General features: G+C 37.4%; 3 protein-coding genes across 4 annotated transcripts; 1 reads left to right on the plus strand and 2 right to left on the minus strand.

Moving 5' to 3' along the window:
• The first annotated feature begins 92 nt into the window (after positions 1 to 92).
• LOC105159867 (glucan endo-1,3-beta-glucosidase 8) lies at positions 93 to 2,536 on the plus strand. The gene is made up of 3 exons (XM_011077073.3): positions 93 to 191; positions 820 to 1,234; positions 1,324 to 2,536. The coding sequence occupies exons 2-3, from the start codon at positions 879 to 881 to the stop codon at positions 2,453 to 2,455; spliced, it is 1,488 nt and encodes a 495-aa protein (XP_011075375.1). The 5' UTR covers positions 93 to 191; positions 820 to 878; the 3' UTR covers positions 2,456 to 2,536.
• Positions 2,537 to 3,639: 1,103 nt separating this feature from the next.
• Positions 3,640 to 6,802, minus strand: LOC105160046 (glycosyltransferase-like KOBITO 1). Its single transcript, XM_011077310.3, has 11 exons — positions 6,527 to 6,802; positions 6,011 to 6,160; positions 5,821 to 5,873; positions 5,627 to 5,735; positions 5,411 to 5,545; positions 5,275 to 5,319; positions 4,989 to 5,176; positions 4,715 to 4,856; positions 4,391 to 4,437; positions 3,992 to 4,079; positions 3,640 to 3,879 (listed from the first exon to the last, which is right to left on the minus strand). Exons 1-11 carry the CDS (start codon positions 6,797 to 6,799, stop codon positions 3,688 to 3,690), a joined length of 1,422 nt encoding a protein of 473 aa, XP_011075612.1. The 5' UTR covers positions 6,800 to 6,802; the 3' UTR covers positions 3,640 to 3,687.
• Positions 6,803 to 8,159: 1,357 nt separating this feature from the next.
• On the minus strand, positions 8,160 to 18,213 carry DFC (DHFS-FPGS homolog C). Of its 2 annotated transcripts, XM_020693257.2 has the most exons (18): positions 18,093 to 18,201; positions 17,873 to 17,998; positions 16,502 to 16,699; positions 16,145 to 16,356; positions 14,995 to 15,060; positions 14,560 to 14,669; positions 13,858 to 13,918; positions 13,348 to 13,431; positions 12,465 to 12,521; positions 12,231 to 12,291; positions 12,029 to 12,075; positions 11,796 to 11,873; positions 11,122 to 11,280; positions 10,562 to 10,897; positions 10,330 to 10,408; positions 9,655 to 9,810; positions 8,833 to 9,023; positions 8,160 to 8,707 (listed from the first exon to the last, which is right to left on the minus strand). In XM_020693257.2, exons 3-18 carry the CDS (start codon positions 16,683 to 16,685, stop codon positions 8,648 to 8,650), a joined length of 1,941 nt encoding a protein of 646 aa, XP_020548916.1. In that variant the 5' UTR covers positions 16,686 to 16,699; positions 17,873 to 17,998; positions 18,093 to 18,201; the 3' UTR covers positions 8,160 to 8,647. The 2 variants fall into 2 exon arrangements, with proteins under 2 accessions (XP_020548916.1, XP_011075380.1); XM_011077078.3 differs by lacking the exon at positions 17,873 to 17,998 and having other exon boundaries at positions 18,093 to 18,213.
• Between the last annotated feature and the right edge of the window lie 226 nt (positions 18,214 to 18,439).

Below are 18,439 nucleotides of genomic sequence, written 5' to 3' on the forward strand. Positions count from 1 at the left end.
CCCGAATTGTTCCTCTACATCCCGTATTTCTTGGATTGCCTATTGATGCTCCGTCTATATTAAGTTTATAATAAGTTGGGGGAGGGGGGTTTCCCAGCCATTTATGTGAAAAAATTCTCTGAAATTTGGTTCTTTGAATCTTGGTGTACTTGTTTGAATCTAAATTCAGACAAAAGGGAATACTTGCATAGGTTGGAGTCTGATCTCATCCTCTGAACCATTTTCATTTCATGACCACCCCACATTAATTAATTAAGAACATTAAAAAAGAGGATGAAAAGATTATCCATCTCCCTTTTAGTTTCTCCTCTTTAAAAACCTCATCAGATACACAAACAAATCTCCCAGACAACATACATCTCCTCCCATTCCCATCCTTCCCCTTCCCTTTTTCCCCAGCAAACATATATATATCTTACATAGGTTGTTTTTCAGAAATTAATCGAGTCCGTAATTGAGAAATCATCTCAGTTCGGACATCGATAATATATATATTATATTATATATACATATGTATGAACCAGATTCTTGCATGTTAGCAGCTCCCCGATTATACATCCAACGTTCAAGTTTTTTTCCATTCCCTTAATTTCTTCCTCAGACAAACATGTCTAACATAGAATTTCTTGCAGAAATTAATGGCCCGTCATTGAGAAATCATCTCAATTCGAACGATAATTAACATATATATATATATATATATATGAACCAGCTGATTCTTGCATGTTTGCCCTCCAATACTACATCCAACATTCATGTTTCTTCCTATCCCCTTTCTTCCTCAGATAATAAACATGTCTAACATAAGTTTTCTTGCAGAAACTAATATCCCGTACGTGATTGAGAAATCATCTCAATTCGGACTCTAACATATATATATGAACCAGCTGATTCTTGCAAGTTGGCCCTCCAAGATCAAGATGAACCTCTCTCTTGCATGCATTATCCTAGTTTTATATTCAACGATCTTCGTCGCAGATGCTGCAATAGGAATCAACTGGGGAAGGCAGACTGCGCATAAATTGGTGCCTTCCATGGTGGTGGATTTGATACTGCAGAATGGGATCAAACATGCCAGAGTTTATTCTACTCAGGCAGATATCTTGGAGGCCTTCGCCGGAAGTGGGATCGACCTCAGCATCACCATCTTTGGGGCCATACAAGTCAGAACTCCTGAGGCTGCCAAGAAATGGGTCCAATCTAGGTCTGAGTTTTTCGATTCTTGTAATATAAGGTACGTAGGGTTATAGGTTTACACAACATTCATCTCTTTTACATGATTCTTGTTTATGTTAAGGATCGTTGTCATGTGGTTTTTGGCAGTCGGGTTTATCTTGGAAACCATGTTTTTAGAGACGGAATCACTAATAAGAGTCTCCTTAATATGTCCCTGATGGCGTTGGAGTCGGTGCAGAATGCCCTAAATGAGGCTGGTTATGGCCGTGTCAAGGTGACCCTGCCCTCTCCTGAGGGCGTGCTGATTAACATAACAAGGCCGTCAGATGCTGAGTTCAGACCGGAAATCAAGGCGGAGGTGGAGAGTACCCTCAAGTTCCTCCAGGCAAACAATGCTCCATTCGTCGTGGAAATATTCCCCATCTCCCACGTTATTGACAATGGCTGGGATGTAAGCTTTGCCTTTCCGGACAACAAGTCGACGCATGTGGTCAGGGACGTAAACGGTGCTGTTTATACAAACGTGTTTGAGTTCATGCACGATGCGTTTGTCTGGGCGCTGCGCAAGGCGGGAGCACCAGATATTAAGATAATAATTGGGCAGGTGGGGTGGCCGACGGATGGGTATCCGGGTGCCAATGTCTCCACGGCCGAGCGTTTCTACAAACACTTGCTGCCGTACGTGGTCAGCAACAAGGGGACACCAATGCGGCCGGGAGCGCCCATCGACACATACGTGCATGCGCTGACAGATGAAAACAAGATGCCTTATTTTTACCCTTTTGCCCGGCATTGGGGCATTTACGCCTCCAACGGGGAGCCAAAGTACAAGATCGACCTGACGGGCCAAGACCGTGATATCTTCCCACCGAAGGTCAAGGGGATTATGCGGATGCCCCAGCGATGGTGTGTGTTCGATGGGAACTTAACAGATATAGTGAGAGTGAAGAATCATTTCTACTACGCCTGCACGCACGCTGATTGCACGAGCCTGGCGTACGGTGGGTCGTGTAGCCAACTCAATTTTGTGCAGAACATCTCGTTCGCATTCAACATGTACTTTCAATCCCAGTTTCAATCCGAGAAGGCGTGTGGTTCCGATGGTTTGGGCAAGGTGGTCACTGAGAATCCATCTACGGGCACCTGTATATTCCCTGTGGAGGTCGTCAAAGGCGAGATATATGAGTCTGCCGATGGGAGCAGACTTGGTGATGAGATGCCTATTCCGACAATCTTTGTGTTTCTTCTTTCAGTTCTCTGGACATTGTTGTGGGATTGAATTGCTGGAAAACTGGACATTGGATCATGTCTCTATCAATCTATCTGTCACTTCTCTTGAATTATGGGAAAAAAGTATGTACTTTTGTATAACTCATACTTATATATATATATTATGTCATCATTGATTCGGTCAAACCAATCCAATTATAAAATAAGTGTGATATACTTACTTTTGTGATTGGCCACCTTCGTCATCTAATCGATTCAGATTTGGCAGATCCAGGTCCCTGCAAGAATATCATGTCAATGCAACACAGGTCGCTGTTGAGATGGTAACTTTTCCAACAACCCTTTACAGGTAGGCCTTACTGGGATTTGCATTCCTGCTGCTCATACGTACAAGATTAGCTTTCTAAAGGGCTCGTATACTTTCTCAAATTAGCCAAGAATGTACTAGCTAGCACATGAATTGACCAACCTTTCGAGAATTCATTTCTCTTTATTCAAACTTAACTAATATATTTTATATTTATCATTAAATTTAAAATTACATATTATTAGAGAAAACATATGGATCACGTGCAACACACGTCTTCATTACTAGTTATAGTAAAAGAGAGCAACTTTTTGTTAAGTAAAATTCTAGCTCGCTTTCTCAAGAATTGTTGAACTGAAAAGAAATAAAATAATTGCATTTTTCGACGTATTTGTGCATATTTCTACTTGGGATTTAGCTGCATGATTAGTTATATCTTTGGTAATACCATAATTGATTAGGTAGTGTTTTCTAAAAAGAAGAGTACTAAAAAAGAATTTGCATTTTTGAATCTTAGATTTTTTTTTTTTTTTAAAAAAAAAGAGTTTGATTTTAAAATAATAAGAATTATGAAAGAATTGTTAATTGATCGCTTAAATTTAAATGATAGTTCAGTTTGATCATGAAGAACTAACATTAATGAATTTAATTGAGTCAAAATTGAAATAAAATTGACTAAGAAAACATTAAAAAAATATTACTCTTATTTATTTTAATGACAAATACTTGAATATCGCAGTGAAATGATATATTTGTTAAGGACATTTCCAAAAAAAAAGACTCTTAATAAATTGCAATATTTATACACCATATAATAATTATTGTATTAATACTTAAATAAATAACTATTACTAATGATATTTTCTCTCAAAATAATTCAAAGTTAATAATATATTTATAATTTTTATAACCATCTTTTAGGTGTGTCGATTTCACAAAGAATGATCATATTGTTCAATCAAAGTCAGCATTGTCTATAGTAGGGGCGGGGTGATTGTATAATTCATTGTAGACTCCGAAACTATTTCATTTTCAACACCCCCTGATCTCTTAGCACTCCCAGTCCCAGAAGATGTTAGGAGCTTGTCGTCTGATATAGCACTCTCTTGTGCTGATGCAATGGCGGAGCTGAAAACTCCTGATTCCTTCAAACTTTGGATAATTACCTATATCAGAATGGAGAGTTTAAGGATGTTCAAAATAATGTTGTCGTGTAAAAGCACAAGTAGGCATAGCCAGATCAATTATCCTCCATTCACGAGGAAAGGATTAATGTACCATTGGAGTATGAATTCGGGTAAAGACTCCTTCGCTTAAAAGTTTCAAGTTCACTCCCCTGTCGGTCCAGACAACATGCTCACGATACCTGTGAAAGAAACAGACAATGTAAATACATCTATAATTCAACGTTGAGATAAAATCATGGTATGCTGCCTGAGCAAGGATCACAAGCAGACACTTCTACAGTTTGCTCACTCAATAAAGAAGTTAAGATAGCTGTGATAGGATCAGGAACGTCTAAAAAAAAGTCTAAGCTGGATACATGAATCCTTAAAGACGTAGTGTAACTGTTAACTAAACCTGTTTCGGGCGAAGGAAAACTTTCAGAAATGACTCTGACTGAAACACAAAAGAGGCTACAATAATATACAACGATTTCGTCCCTGTTATCATTACCATTTGAGCATTTGTTCCTCTGTTCCTGTTGAAGCAATCATGAAAGCCTGCAGTTGTACAACAGAATTACATCGACTGCATCAAACTATAAAATTCACATTCTTTGACTTGTACAATTTAAACCACTCCTATATAGATTTCAAGAAATGAATTTGGAACCTCTAATAGCCACCAAGAGAAGATGATATTCAAACGGCAAAGGTTGTACTAATTTTTTTTGGCTGATGCATACAAACCTGCTATCCGATAATCAATTTGCAGACAAAATTGATCAACAAAAAGTTTCTCTAAGAAAGCTGAAGTTTAGGACTACTAAAAGCTCACATATCTGTCAAAGTCTAGCATGAAGCATCTTTCAATATCTTCTCTCGTCAGTTTGCAGCCACAACGGTTCCGTCTTGCAGTCAGGTCTGAGAATTTTGTGTATGTGTAGTGCAAAACAACAGCCTCTTCGAATTCAATCTCTCTATGAAAGAAAGAAAATGCATGAACTCACATGTCTTTCCATACTGTATTAGAAAAGGAAAAGAAGGCAGACAGCAAAAATTTGATCTCCTCATTCTGTATAATGAGGTCGTATGACAAGGAATCATCGTACCTTGGGATCTTCATATAGTTGTGCCATCTGTGTGCACCATTTGGACGTAGATGATCTTGGATACGAGCAGCTGATTTTCCGTTTCCATAAGTCAGAAAATAGTTTGGATTACTGTGAGATGCTTCGTGGTAATAGCTGGAATAAGTCTCTTGTGGAAGATGGTCGATATTCTTCTTAAACATTGTCACCTGAAACAACATAAAGATGTGTCTCAACAGATTGATTGTAAGTGTGTGTTAGCAGATTTCATGCCAAATATGCTATGCTATTAATGAAAACTAATTACCTCACTGAATGGTTCTTTTATATCGTCTCTCTCGACAGCACTCTCCTGAAAAATGAGATTTTCTTTTCAGCACGGTCTTTAGACGTAGACACAACAGAATGATCAGAATTGTTGTTTTGCATTCGCATTCACTCACATAATTAGGAAAGACCACCGTGTCAACATCTTCAGGCACATCCGACAGAAGTTTTGGAACAGAATACCCCTGACTCCCAGCTGGATACATCAGCTCGTCAGTGTCGAGATGGATTATCCAATCCATGCCAGCTTCCTTGAAAAAGCAAATAAACGACAAATTAAGCTATCAGTAAAATATTAACTTCTAATCATGAAAAACACATCGGGAACATACTCTTGCCATGACAATGCCGCTTTCCATATTCAGAGTTTGCTTTACAAATAATTCATAGTTGCACGGCTTATAGAAGAAGGGTTTTAGCCAAGTTTCGTTCCAGATACGGCTAAAGATCAGAAAATGTATATTAGACATTATAATTAAGACATATGGACATAACTGCGACATTTAGAAGGCAAACGTAATAGAACCTGTTAGCCTGTTGCACCTCTAAATCTTTTGTTCTAGGAATAAGTCTTACCCCCTGCAATAAAGGGAAGCAGTTAACTAGAAACCCCTGTGCGTAAAAATTTCAGATGTACATGAATACATTAACATTGGACTACTTTCAAAAATCCAATATAGGCAAAACAAAAATGAGAAATGCAGCCATGTACTAACCGGGACAGACTTCAGGACACTGTAAGCTCCAGGCGACACAGCTTTCCCCTCCACAAAGAGAAAAAAGTTTGTAATTCCAATAACCTTATGATAGAATATCCATGGTAGAATCTCATCCAAGCCAGCAGAAGTAGTCGAAGTGATGCATATCTGACAACAAAGAAAATGCAAGAAAAGACAGGGCATCAAACATTCTATCACATGTAATTCGATTTCACATTTTTCAGGTTACAACATTCTCACGGATGAGTGTGCATGAGACAAGGTGTTGTCCCGCGATTATTACATACAAAACATGGCTCTGCTCATCATCTATGCTATGCAAAAATCCTTAAAACTACATACAAATGTCTACACAACTGAACTAAAATATAAGTGCATGCAGTGCAAAGTACTTCAAACAAGAACCACAAATGTAAATGGCGGATTACAGTATCACACACGAATAACTCAACTCCAAGAAAAAAACATGCATGCCACCGCTGCAGAAACAGAACTGGAGGGAAAAAAACGGACCTTGGGGTTAAGATCAGACCCGAAGTCGAACTTCCAGTCCCTGTAGTAAGGAAAGGACGGCGGCTTGGGAGAGGAGGGGAAGGGTCTCGGCAAGGTTGTAATAACTGGCGGGTCTTGGGTGGTGTATGGAAAATGGGTTATCTGGTCGGGTGGACGGGGGAAAAAAGCAAGCAATGCAAGAGAGAGGAGGATGAAAGAGTATAATCCAATGAAACGATAGTTTAGGGAGGTGGAGGCTGGTGGTGGTCGGAGAGCTGTGGAGAGACCCGCCATCCCAGAGTAAGAATTCGCATGTAAACTATGACTACATTGTTATATGTATGTATATATACACATACAATATGTAGTATCTGTGTTTGTATGTATGTGGTGTGTGTATATGTGTGTATCTGAGTGAGAGAGAGAGAGAGAGAGAGAGTTGAATCCAGAGTTCGGGAAAGACGAGGAAACTACATAGGCAGAGTCGTCATGTAGTTGGACTTCTTCTGTCACATTTCTTTTATTTTTTTTGTTTTATTTATTTAAACTTATATATTTTTATGGAAGGCAGATTTCATTATTAAAAAATAATAATGTAGAGCAATGAATAGGAGTCTCAAAATTATGCATTATGCCAAACTATCTTTCAAATTCTAAAGGTTCCCATAATCTCTATTGAGTCCGGTCAACAGTGAGCTAATAACTTGATACGCACTGTTCTATATCGCCTTCAGATCCGCCAGTCTATTTGAAATTCTTCATCTTCTTCTCTTGCCATATATGATATACAAACAATGCAAGCATGGCGTGCGGCTCACTGTATTCCTAGTACCCAATCTTGCATTGCTCATCATGATACAAGATGCAGCAAAGAGAGATTGAAAAAACAAAGGATCATACGATTCCCCATCCCTATCAGTGCATAAAATACAATAAGTGCCAAGATGTTGAAGCCAAGACTCCTCCCTAGGCAACCTTTCTTGGATAGCCATCCACAATATGATACAAAACCACATCCGCCTTTTGGATATTTACTCATACATCCACCAGAAACATCAAACGTTATTTACACAATCTACCCCTACTTTTTGCAAAATTACATAGGCATCTCAAATGAAGGTCAACATCATTACACACATTACCCTTATAAGGACCTTGGGATTCAGGTTTATGAGTTGTGTAACCCAATGATCCAGTGGTACAGATGATCATCGATTCTCACTCGCTCATCTTTTTCTGGTTGTCAGTTCTTCGAGCCAAGAACGCTTGCTTTCGAAGTTGGACCAATTTCTTTCATCCAAAGTATGTTCGTTACTCTCCAATTCAATCTTTATGAATAGAACAGGATGAGTTTCCTTGATCACATCCATTCATATCCCTGTCCTGCCCTTCTGCTGGCGCTGATTTCTCCAGATTTTGGCCTGCATTTTTGTTCTTGATTCTATCCCACAATTTGATCCTCCTCTTTATTTCCAGAGACCAAAAATTTCTGAAAATCCACAGAAGTTTCTACCAATGATCCAAGAAAACCTGCCTCAGATTCTGCTAATTTGATCGTTGGTGTTCCACAACATGGAAAAAGATCATAGGAGATCGAAATCGAAACCAACCAAGAAGATTATAGACAAGTTAGATGATCAAAGGCCAGGCTGCCTTATTGCCCGTCAGGCAAAAACCAGGTATGAAGCTTTGAGATTTATGCTACCAGAAAAACTCAATTCTGTTCTCAATACAGTATTCAGTATTCAATTTCCTCTCTTGTTTTCTTGTGAATAATACATATACAACCATTTTTTGAGCCTTATCTCATGCTTGATCTAAGAATACTATCAACATTCCGTAGAGAAGATACATTAATGAGTTCGATTATTTTGACCGAGACACCAAGTAGTAATCCTTCAATTGTATGGTATGACAGAAACGCTTGGTAAGTGTTCAAGCTTACCATAAAACTTTGAGGAGCTTAATCTGAGGGATGACAAAATCTTGAGCTTCCTCAAGTAAGTAAACTCGAAAATAATTAAAAGAAATTACCCACAATTGTGGGGTCTAGCCGTCTGAAAATGTTGCTTGACTGCTGTAAAAATGACACTGGAGTTGGAGCAGATAGTATCTCCATGGGAGCTCCAAGATTGTCTTGGATCACCTCCGCAGTAGCTTTAGTACATCTCCAACGAGATGCAATGACCCCGTCACAAGAACCTGTAAATTGAAAATCTCAAGAACGGTAGGGAGCATATCTTTCATGAATCAAAGATATATTTGCATCCTTTTTGAAGATCAGAAACCAAGAAAGGTTGTAAGGTGACATGCAGAGGTTGTTTTACCTGAATTCTGAAAGAAGGATTTTCCTTAACGTAATCCCTTAACCAATTGATAGTCATCGGCAGTGAAGAAACCACAGCGCTACAAGCAAAATGTCCATCAGAAGGTTTGCAATTGGACATATCCTCATCAATGAATCTGCGGGGTGGTGTGCTCTCTGCAATTTGCATCTCTGAACTCTTGCGAAGGCAATCTGCTTGGACAAACGGACAGGATGCGACTATGCCTATTAGTTGAGCTCTATAAAGTCAAAACATTGATAACTAGAAAGCGAACATTTCATAAAACTAGCTGATGCTGGGATATATTGGTCCATATTTCTTACGATGGAGAGTGCGTAATGATTTCTGTTAGGTATCCCACCTATAAATTTTCAAAGTTTGAAAATGTCGACTAATCTTACTAGAGGTGCAACAGAGGGATGGCTATAACAACACTTGGTGTCCTTGGAGGATGTGCTGCCTCAGGTGGATAAATGCCCAACTCACTTGAAAATCGTTTGATCAGCATATGATGATGTAATGCTGACTCAACATGTATGATCTAATGATTCCAAACTGAGTTGGGCACCAACCCACTTGGGCGGTATCGAATTGACCAAGCAGTTAAAGGCTTCATATAGGTAGGTTGGATGTCTTGTAATGATGCTACACAGGCAATTATAAGTTCGTAACCCGTAGTCAATTCAGAGCTTCAAGGAATTAAGAACAGGAAGACATAGAGAAGGGGTGGCAAGGCAATTTTCAATTCATTCAGATACTATAAGCATTTCAAGGTAATAAACAAGTTGCTTTGATTTCAAAAAACAACTACATGGAGGTCACCTTTTCCATGAATTATCTTCTCCCATACTCTTTGTAGGTTAAACTGCCACGTTAAATCCTTGGAAGGGTCCTCCAAAGGGATATCCGATGAACCAGAAGTGACCTTACCATAAGTTGAGATACTCGGCACAAAAATAGCTTTTGAGAAATAAGTACCTGAAACACAAGGCGTGGTGACACTCGCAATCACTGAACCAATATGAAAAACTGGAAAAACATATAGGGAAAAAGGAAGAGCCGCAAAATTTAGCTCAGTTTTGACATGTAGTTACAAGTAGTGAAGATATTATGATATTTGCCATATAATTGATTTGATATGTGATTTACAAGGACCGAAAAAATTTACATTCCGACTTCACATTGTCCGAGTACTAACGAGATTGCATTTGCTTCCAAGATTTAACATACACTTAGTGTAAACATTTTCAAGCATGGTTTGAACTTTGAATGAAAGGTACCAAAATCCTCCACTTTTGCTATTCAAAGAGGAGACTCTAGAAAGCATACAGATTGCCTCTTTGATGATTTCACTTCATCTGAATTTAGCTGATGAAGTGTCGTATAAAGTAGTGGGGTTGTTTCTGAATTTGTTACTTGAAAAAAAGTTCAAAAATATTTCCAGCTCAATTAATAGGAAGATTGAATCACTATATGATAAAAACATGTGCTGAGTACCTGATGAGGCACATGTATCAACAAGAGTCGGAAGAAGAATTTTTGGATCTCTCACATCCATACAGTTGAATAAGAGAATCTGCAGTATAAATATTGAATATGAGAGCTGGTGCTGAATAAAATAGGAAGATAGTGTTTAATGCATACTGCTACATTGAAGATCCCAAAAGAGGATGTATCAACTTGATTATCCACTACCTCACCACATACAAAGATCACTAGAAAATATTACCTGCTTGGATATTTTGTCTGCCTCATTCTTTCCGGCTTGAACATGACCATTACTCCAAACTTCTTCTGTTTGAAGCTTTGAAGAGGATGATGAAACTGATGATTGATTCGCCCCCTCTTTTACAGTATGAGAAAACCACCTGGCACAAGCTTCCAGGCTCTCAGGACTGTGAGCTCCATCCAAGTAAAAGATCAAATCACCTGAAGAACTTCCAGGTCTACCAGCTGTGTCAGAAGATGCCGAAGCAGAGTCGTAAACAATTTGAGCCCTTCCAGAAAGACGCGCTGTTGAAAGACCCTGCACAAATGCCTCAGGCAGGTTGTCTTCGACGTCGTCCTGATGAATGTCCAAAAGATATTACCAGATTGTTTGGAAGGGCTGCATAAATTCAGTTAAATTTTGAAAAGGAAAAAAGTCCATGAAAAAATAGATGCAAAAATTAGGAGTTCCTTGCAATGCTTACCTCATCTTCTAACTCTCCTAAACGCAAAATATTCAACCATTCATGATCTAAAACAATATCAAGAGGTAAAGCACTCAGTATACTAGAGTTTACTAACATGTTGGAACAGCTTAGCCCAATTTCCTGTAGTCTGGAGCCAACTTTTACAAAGGGCAACAGCAAGACCAGCATTAGTAAACTGGTGATCACCAGACAAACTTAGTTTCTTTCCTTTTAATTTTCTATGATCAAGAGGGGCGACAACTTCGAAGGGGACCTGCAAGTAGCACACGAGTCAAACAGCCTTTACTTAGAACTTAATGCATATGCTTAGCCATCAGTTATATACAAGTGTATACAGCATGCAACATATTTATGCCATTCTATGACTTCCAAACTTTGAGTCAAGTAATTCAGTAACAGAGTTGGATATCAAGGAGAACACACATAAATCTGATGCATTATGCAAATGCTTGGAGGTAAATGTGGCAAACATAATGACAACAGGCCTGTAAAATTCTGATGCTTTAGGTAGGACTTGACTGTAGATTCAACAACAATTAGATAATATTAGGAGCTAATTTCTTTATGTTCTTTCTTAATTATTTGATGCTTCATATATCTAAGTTTCCGAAACTTTAACAATCTCACAAAATGAAGCATAAAGAAAAAGTAAAAATATGCAGGAAATAAGATGAAAACAAATCAGAAACACATGAGAAGCCATCTGATACAGACTAGGTTTAAAGTATGTGCGCATAAACATCATACTCTAAGGAAAGGTTGTGATACCTTCAATTCCATGGCCTTCTTCTGAAGAACATCCATTGCTTCAGATAGTTGCGGAACCGTGAAAGCTGGGACTTGAGGCTTCAGGAGCAGAGAAGACATCAACCCATTTCAGAAAACTTGAAAACTGAAACTGCCAATGCGAATGTCAAAAGAACTAGGCAATAAATAATTGTTGACAAAGTTAATTAGTAGAATCCACACCGTTTTGGTTTTCATATTATAAGTGGTTTTACCTTAAGAATTCCAGCTTTGTGAGAAGCAATCTGCTCAAGTGTATCTCCTGCATATTATTGTGGAAGGGCTCACAAATTAACTGCAGTCTATGCACAAAAAGTGAACTTCCAGAAATAACTGGAGGAAGCTGAGTGAACTCATTCAACCAGGTCTGAGCTAAAACTATTTACATCCGTGAGAATGAAGTGGAGAAGAAAGTACCCAATATTTCCATATGATCCATGCCCAGAGGACTAACACCACAGACAACAGGATTCTTTATCTGTTCAGTTCATAACCAAAGAATACAATTTTAGGTATTTAATAACAAAAAGACGTTAATAAATAGGCAGCATTTTATAGACTTTTAGTCCAATAAATAGATATCATTTTCTTTGGTCCAAGTTCAAAAAGTTGACTAAGATGCCAAGAAGTGAGCAAGGATAGAAACATTACCACATTTGTCGAGTCTCTGATCCCTCCAAGACCAACTTCAATGATGGCAACATCGACCTGCAAACACAACTATCTATCAATAAAATCCACAAATTAAACAGAATATTTGGGCATTGGATAATTTATAACAAACTGGGCTCAAAAGTATACCATAATTATGGCCATGTTGTCAGCTAAAGAAGACATAATGACTAAGCAACAAGATATATCCTTCTTTCATAAAACTACTATAAACTAGTGGTTCAAAGTAAAGGGATTAGAAAAGAGGGCAAGGTGAAATCTAGAATATCATAAGCACAATTTGATTTGTAGAATACACAAACATCTTGGGAATATATTCCAAATAAACTACTCACAGGTAATCCAAAATCAATAACCTCTATTGAGGAGTGTAAGTTTACAAAAAGGCCATAACGGGCCCCACCATAGTGAATAAAGTCCATACAGTTACATACTGATGATCAGAATAAATAATGGAGGACGACTGGTATTGTACCGATGCAGTGGATATAAAACATATAGTAATAATCCCAGAAGGCGGAAAAGTCCATTATTAAATATTGTATTTAAACTTGAATGTAACTCTCGGAGATTCATTTCTTCAGCGAGTCTAAAGATTCAGCAGAAATCTTTTCACAAAAGTCAAAAACATTTTACACGATAAAACCAGATTCATGTTTGATCAGGAAAATGTAATTTGATTTGAAAGTTTAGAAAGAAAGGGAAGTGCATCAAGTTACAGCCCTTCTTTCACTATTTTCACCAACAGCTATAGTTGAGTTGTTTGGGGTGTCGGTCCCTGTGTATGTGTGCTTGTGTGAGTGAGGGGGAGAGAGAGAGACATACAGAGTTAAGGAGCTACTAGAGGACATCAACACCCTACCTTCTCACATGCAAAGATTTTAAAGGCCAATACAGTGAGGAATTGGAAAAGTGGAGGCATAGGCAAATCATTTGTGAGATTCTCCTGCAAATGAAGATTTCCATAATTAGGCAAGTCGACAGATGGAAATTATGTTATACCGTGAACCAAGCAACATTCAAACATTTAGTAGAACAATTAATCATAGGACCTCCAGGTTTTAGGAAACTCATTGTTTCAAGGTTTTATTTCTATCTCAAAACACTTAAAATGTGAAAAATCCTACCCCTTCAAATTAGGACAAATGATGATTAGCAGGGCTGATGAGGAAAAAGATAAAGCACGAAAACCGAACATCTTATATAGCTTTTACCTAGTCCATTTTACCTTCAACAGAATCCAACATCCTTTGACATGGTATTTTACATACCTTCACCGTTTATCTCCCTTGATATGGTACAAAACATTAACCACACAAACAAGAATTACTTGAATAATGTAGAAAGAATGACTAACAAACAAGAGATATACCTTCAGCTGATGCCAACATTCCCAAAAATAATGTAGAAATTTTTCTTCAGATATATCCATCCTATGAGCCACAGAAAAGAGAATGAGGGAGCACAAAGAATAATGACCTCAAATGACAAATAAAAATCTGATCAGAAAGAAAGAAAATCAGCAAAAGAGTTTACATTCTATACTTCATTATATAGAGTGTACATCCTATACTTCATTATGTATTTCTTTATCATGACGACCCTGTTTGGAGAATTGTCAACTGAAGCGAAGTTTGTCGACTGATATCTCAAGGAAATGCTTTCTACAAAAGCAAAATCAACATCTAAACATTTTACATGGTAATATTCATGAATTAATGTCTTAATATCTTAATATACTTCATGATTTGTCCTTTGGCATTATTGATTCAATCCTTAAGGTATGGGAGAACTCTCCTATTTCTTCAGAAGAGAACTCTGCAAGATGACTGACCAATTATTACTTGAGGTGTTCGACAAGTCCTGAAATTCCCTCAAATCATTGACTTAATCTATGTGGAAGAATGAGGGCACATATACCCAATTTCCAAAGTGCAAAAAGAGTTCAAAGGCCCTCTGAGAGATTACAACCCCTAGGCCCAAACCCCCCAGGATGGCCACTATGTGGATCTCGAGCAACCCTATGTTGCTTGTCAAGGCAAAATAATTAATACATAAGCATTTAAATGCTAACCCATCTAGACGAAATCTTTCTCTCACATCAATTAAGTGCGGAGAAGTAAATAGTCCAGTTCTGAATCCACACTCTCTGAGAATTGCCTCACAAAATGTGCATGTCGAACCCTGAAATATGAAAGGTGAACGGAATTTAAAGAGAGAAGAGAATAATTGAAAATCATAAATCTTTTCTGTTTTTTGAAAAATAAAGGAAGAAAAACACAAAATCCTAGCCATATACTCACTCTTTTAATGTTAAACATGTCAGTTCTCTTGATGATTGCATAGAAAAGTACAGGAAAGTCGAATCTTTCAGCCAAATATGATCACTTTCAAAGAAATCTCAACCCTTTTCTATAAAATCCACAAATTTCATTCAGGAATAAGGAATAATTCGATTTCCGTTAAACTTATCAAGCAAAATAAAGTTTCACAAGTAGAACATATATACCTTTCCTTTAGTTCCAGCAACATGGATAATTTTGAGTCCAGCTATATGTTCTTCCAAACCCAAAATCTGGCAAGATTGCAATTAAGTGATTTCTCAGTCAAAATAATCAAGTGTAAGCCTAAACTATAATTATTAAAAAAAACATACTACAAACAACTATAAAAGTTTACAGCGATGCCATTGACAAAATTGACAATATTACCAATGGCTGATGTGTCATAGTAAAATAAGTATATTTGAGGTACTTTCAAATAGTAAGAGTTCTCATTCATGCATGGCCCTTAAGTGCAGGAAGCCATCGGGGAAATATAAATGTTACCAGATCTCATCCAAACATCCAGATAAGGAAAGAGAAAGAAAAATTTACACTTATCTCGACTGAAACTCTTATTCTTGTTGCATGCAAAGCACAAGGAGCACGTAGTGAAAGTTATGTAAAACATTAGAATTTTCATAAATCTTTGGTAGGTTGTTAACCAATTGCGAATTAGAGGTTCCATGTGAATTGTAGGTTGGTCTGGAAGTCAATATGTGAGACTAAATCTATCCACATGGAACCTATCAGTCTAAATTTGAAAACAACTGGTCAGTGTTTATGCTGGATTGAAGCTAAAACAAAGCCCTTAATATAGAGGAACCTCGAGCAGGAAAGCAGGTGGTCTAAGGGCATGCAATCCTAATTTGCATGAAAAGATCCAACCCTTCTATTAATAAGAATAAAAAGTCAGGTATCAGCTACCTTCTCACCCCAAGAGTTTAAAGACCACAAAAGATACTCCAAAACTTTATTTCAAGCATACAGTCTTTTTAAATCTATAACACAAAGAATGACGTCTGAATATAACTTAACCCAAGAAACATGTATCTGAAAATAATTAATTCGGATAAATGCTTCTGGGGAGACATTAGACAAATGGGTTTTTATTTCACTTTAGAGACAAAATTAAAATGAAACAATTTGAAAGAGACAAATATGTCCCACAGTGCACAATGTAAAATTTCCCAGTTACTTCTACAGTTCTTATACGAAGATTATTTCTTTTCAGATGGTAGCATCAAAATTGATTTTCAAACCTATCGAATCCCAGTTCAGGCATCATCTGCAGCTGCATAACACAAACAATAGAGAATACTGTCTCCATTGTGTTACCTTAATATACATCAACATCCTTTCCAATTTGTCATATTTAGCACTTCTTATTGATCCATCTCCTCGTCTTTTGCTGGTAATGAGAGAGGAAAGTGTCTCCATGGCAGTATCATATGCGGACGGAAGACCCAAGTTGTACGCATTTTCTTGAATCGTTGTATTGCTCTCCATCGGTTCAAGAACCTGAAATGGAAGCTTCCTATCTCCAAAACCTAAAGACAGATAAGTTGGGAAACTATTGATTAGCTAAATTTAGACAAGTATCGACCAATCTATTTCATTAAATTTGATTTCAGAATCTATTTAGGTTTCTCACTGTATACAACACAGATAAGTGCACGTGAGCATTCAGCATACCTTTCTTCCCTATTTGCACTGGAGAGTGCAGTCTTCTGTCTCCAGTTAAATCAACTGCATCCAAGCAAGCAGACAAGCAAAAGCCTGCACATGTCAACTTAGAGGGAAATAGGTGTTCTCTCGGATAGAAGCCTGAGACGCCACCTAACTCCAGCCTCAGAAAAAGGTTTTTATTCTTGAGCATAGGTCAATCAAATTCTGAAAACCACAAGCTTCAATTAGTGAAACTGATAAACATCATAAAATATCTTTGAAAGATCTTCATTAAAGTCCTCGATAAAGCTAAAGAGATAATTGAAGAAAACTTATGAACAAGATCATTGGGTAACTCAGATGTAGCATTGACCTCAACTATAAATGCACAATCACACGATGATCAACTATAGTTTGGTAAATTCAAATAGGAAACTTCCATATATGTAATCTGGGGGCACCTGGGGCCACATACCCAGAATATATCATATGGTTGTGCACATTTTCAACTCTTCCACCGGCACATTCAATGGGGAAAGAGGGAGAGAAGAAGAACAAGAACAAGAAGAAATTAATTGGTGAACAAAACTATCTTGAAATTACATGCAATTAATTCTTAAAGTCTGTCTTTGTGAATTCATTTCTTTCTTTGTGACAACTTATCATGCTCATAGATCTGGTCATAAGGAAATCTCAGTTGAGCTCACACATTGAGCTACTGGCCAATTGCTTTCCCTGTCTTCATGTTTGGAATAAATGTCAAAAATATTCGTTATATCTTAAAAAGCCCTATTCCAGACTTACAAGCGCAACTTCACTTGAAAAACATTTCTGGATCGTGGTGTTCAAATGCATGCGCAACATGGATATCATGTTTAGCCAAAATTAGAAAATCCCGTGGAAAAGGGATATAAAACCATTCTATGGGGTCCTGTTTAACTGTCGAGTTATCAGTACATCTCTGCATCAACCCATCAATACCTGCTCCACCAACCAAATACTCACTACTAAATCAAGGACAACTTCCCATAAATCTTACCCCATTTCAACACTGAAAGCCAATCAAACAAGAAATAAGAAAGATCTCTATCCTTTGTAACACGCCCTCTATTTGCTCACAAGTTCATAGGCCAATAATAAATGCAATTACATATATTTTCACACTCTAACATTCAATGAACTTAAAAATCATAAGTCGAACATCAGATGCACATAAAGATAGCGCATGTCTACTTTTCCCGGAAAGCATAATGCAGGGAACAAAAGAAACAAGCTCTTTCATGAATTTTCCAAATTCTCTAAATCATTATTACAACTTGAGATTCTTGAGTAAATCAAGAATCTTGATGCTTGATAACCAACCAACACAAACAAATTCTGGTCACTTATCAATCATACCTCATCCAATAAAAATCAGCACAAAGAGGAACTCATCATAACAACTTCAGACTCTTGAGCAAATCAAGAATCTTGATTCTTGGTAGCCCATTGACATGAACAAATTCTGCTCACTTACCAATCACACTGCAGGCAATAAGAATCAGCACAAATAGAGAAGCATACTGATTTTATTGCGTGCCTGAGTGTGTGTGTGAAATTCTTTATCTCGGAGACTTACCTTAGAGTTGCCATATTTCTTTCTCACAAAAGAAAACTGACCACGCACAGTAAGTGCGTTGGTGCGTGTGCTTTTTGTTGTCCGAACGTCTTCGCAGTCTGTGGTTAATAGGAGGCAACGGCTACTTTTATAGTGTCCGCGGAGGAGACTAGAAATGACAGTTTAGCCCTTTGGTACCTTATATTCCAAGCCTTGCGAGTTTTTTAGGGTTACATCTATATTAATAATTTAAAAGTAAATTGAGCGTATAAATCAAATATGAATTAACATAATTAAATATTTAAAATCTCTTAGTTTATAATTATTTTAAAATATAATTATATATATATGCTTTATTTCAGTCAATT

This window comes from Sesamum indicum, linkage group LG4 (genome assembly GCF_026168435.1).
Source record: "Sesamum indicum cultivar Baizhima isolate 11 linkage group LG4, ASM2616843v1, whole genome shotgun sequence".
In the NCBI taxonomy this organism is placed as follows: domain Eukaryota; kingdom Viridiplantae; phylum Streptophyta; class Magnoliopsida; order Lamiales; family Pedaliaceae; genus Sesamum; species Sesamum indicum.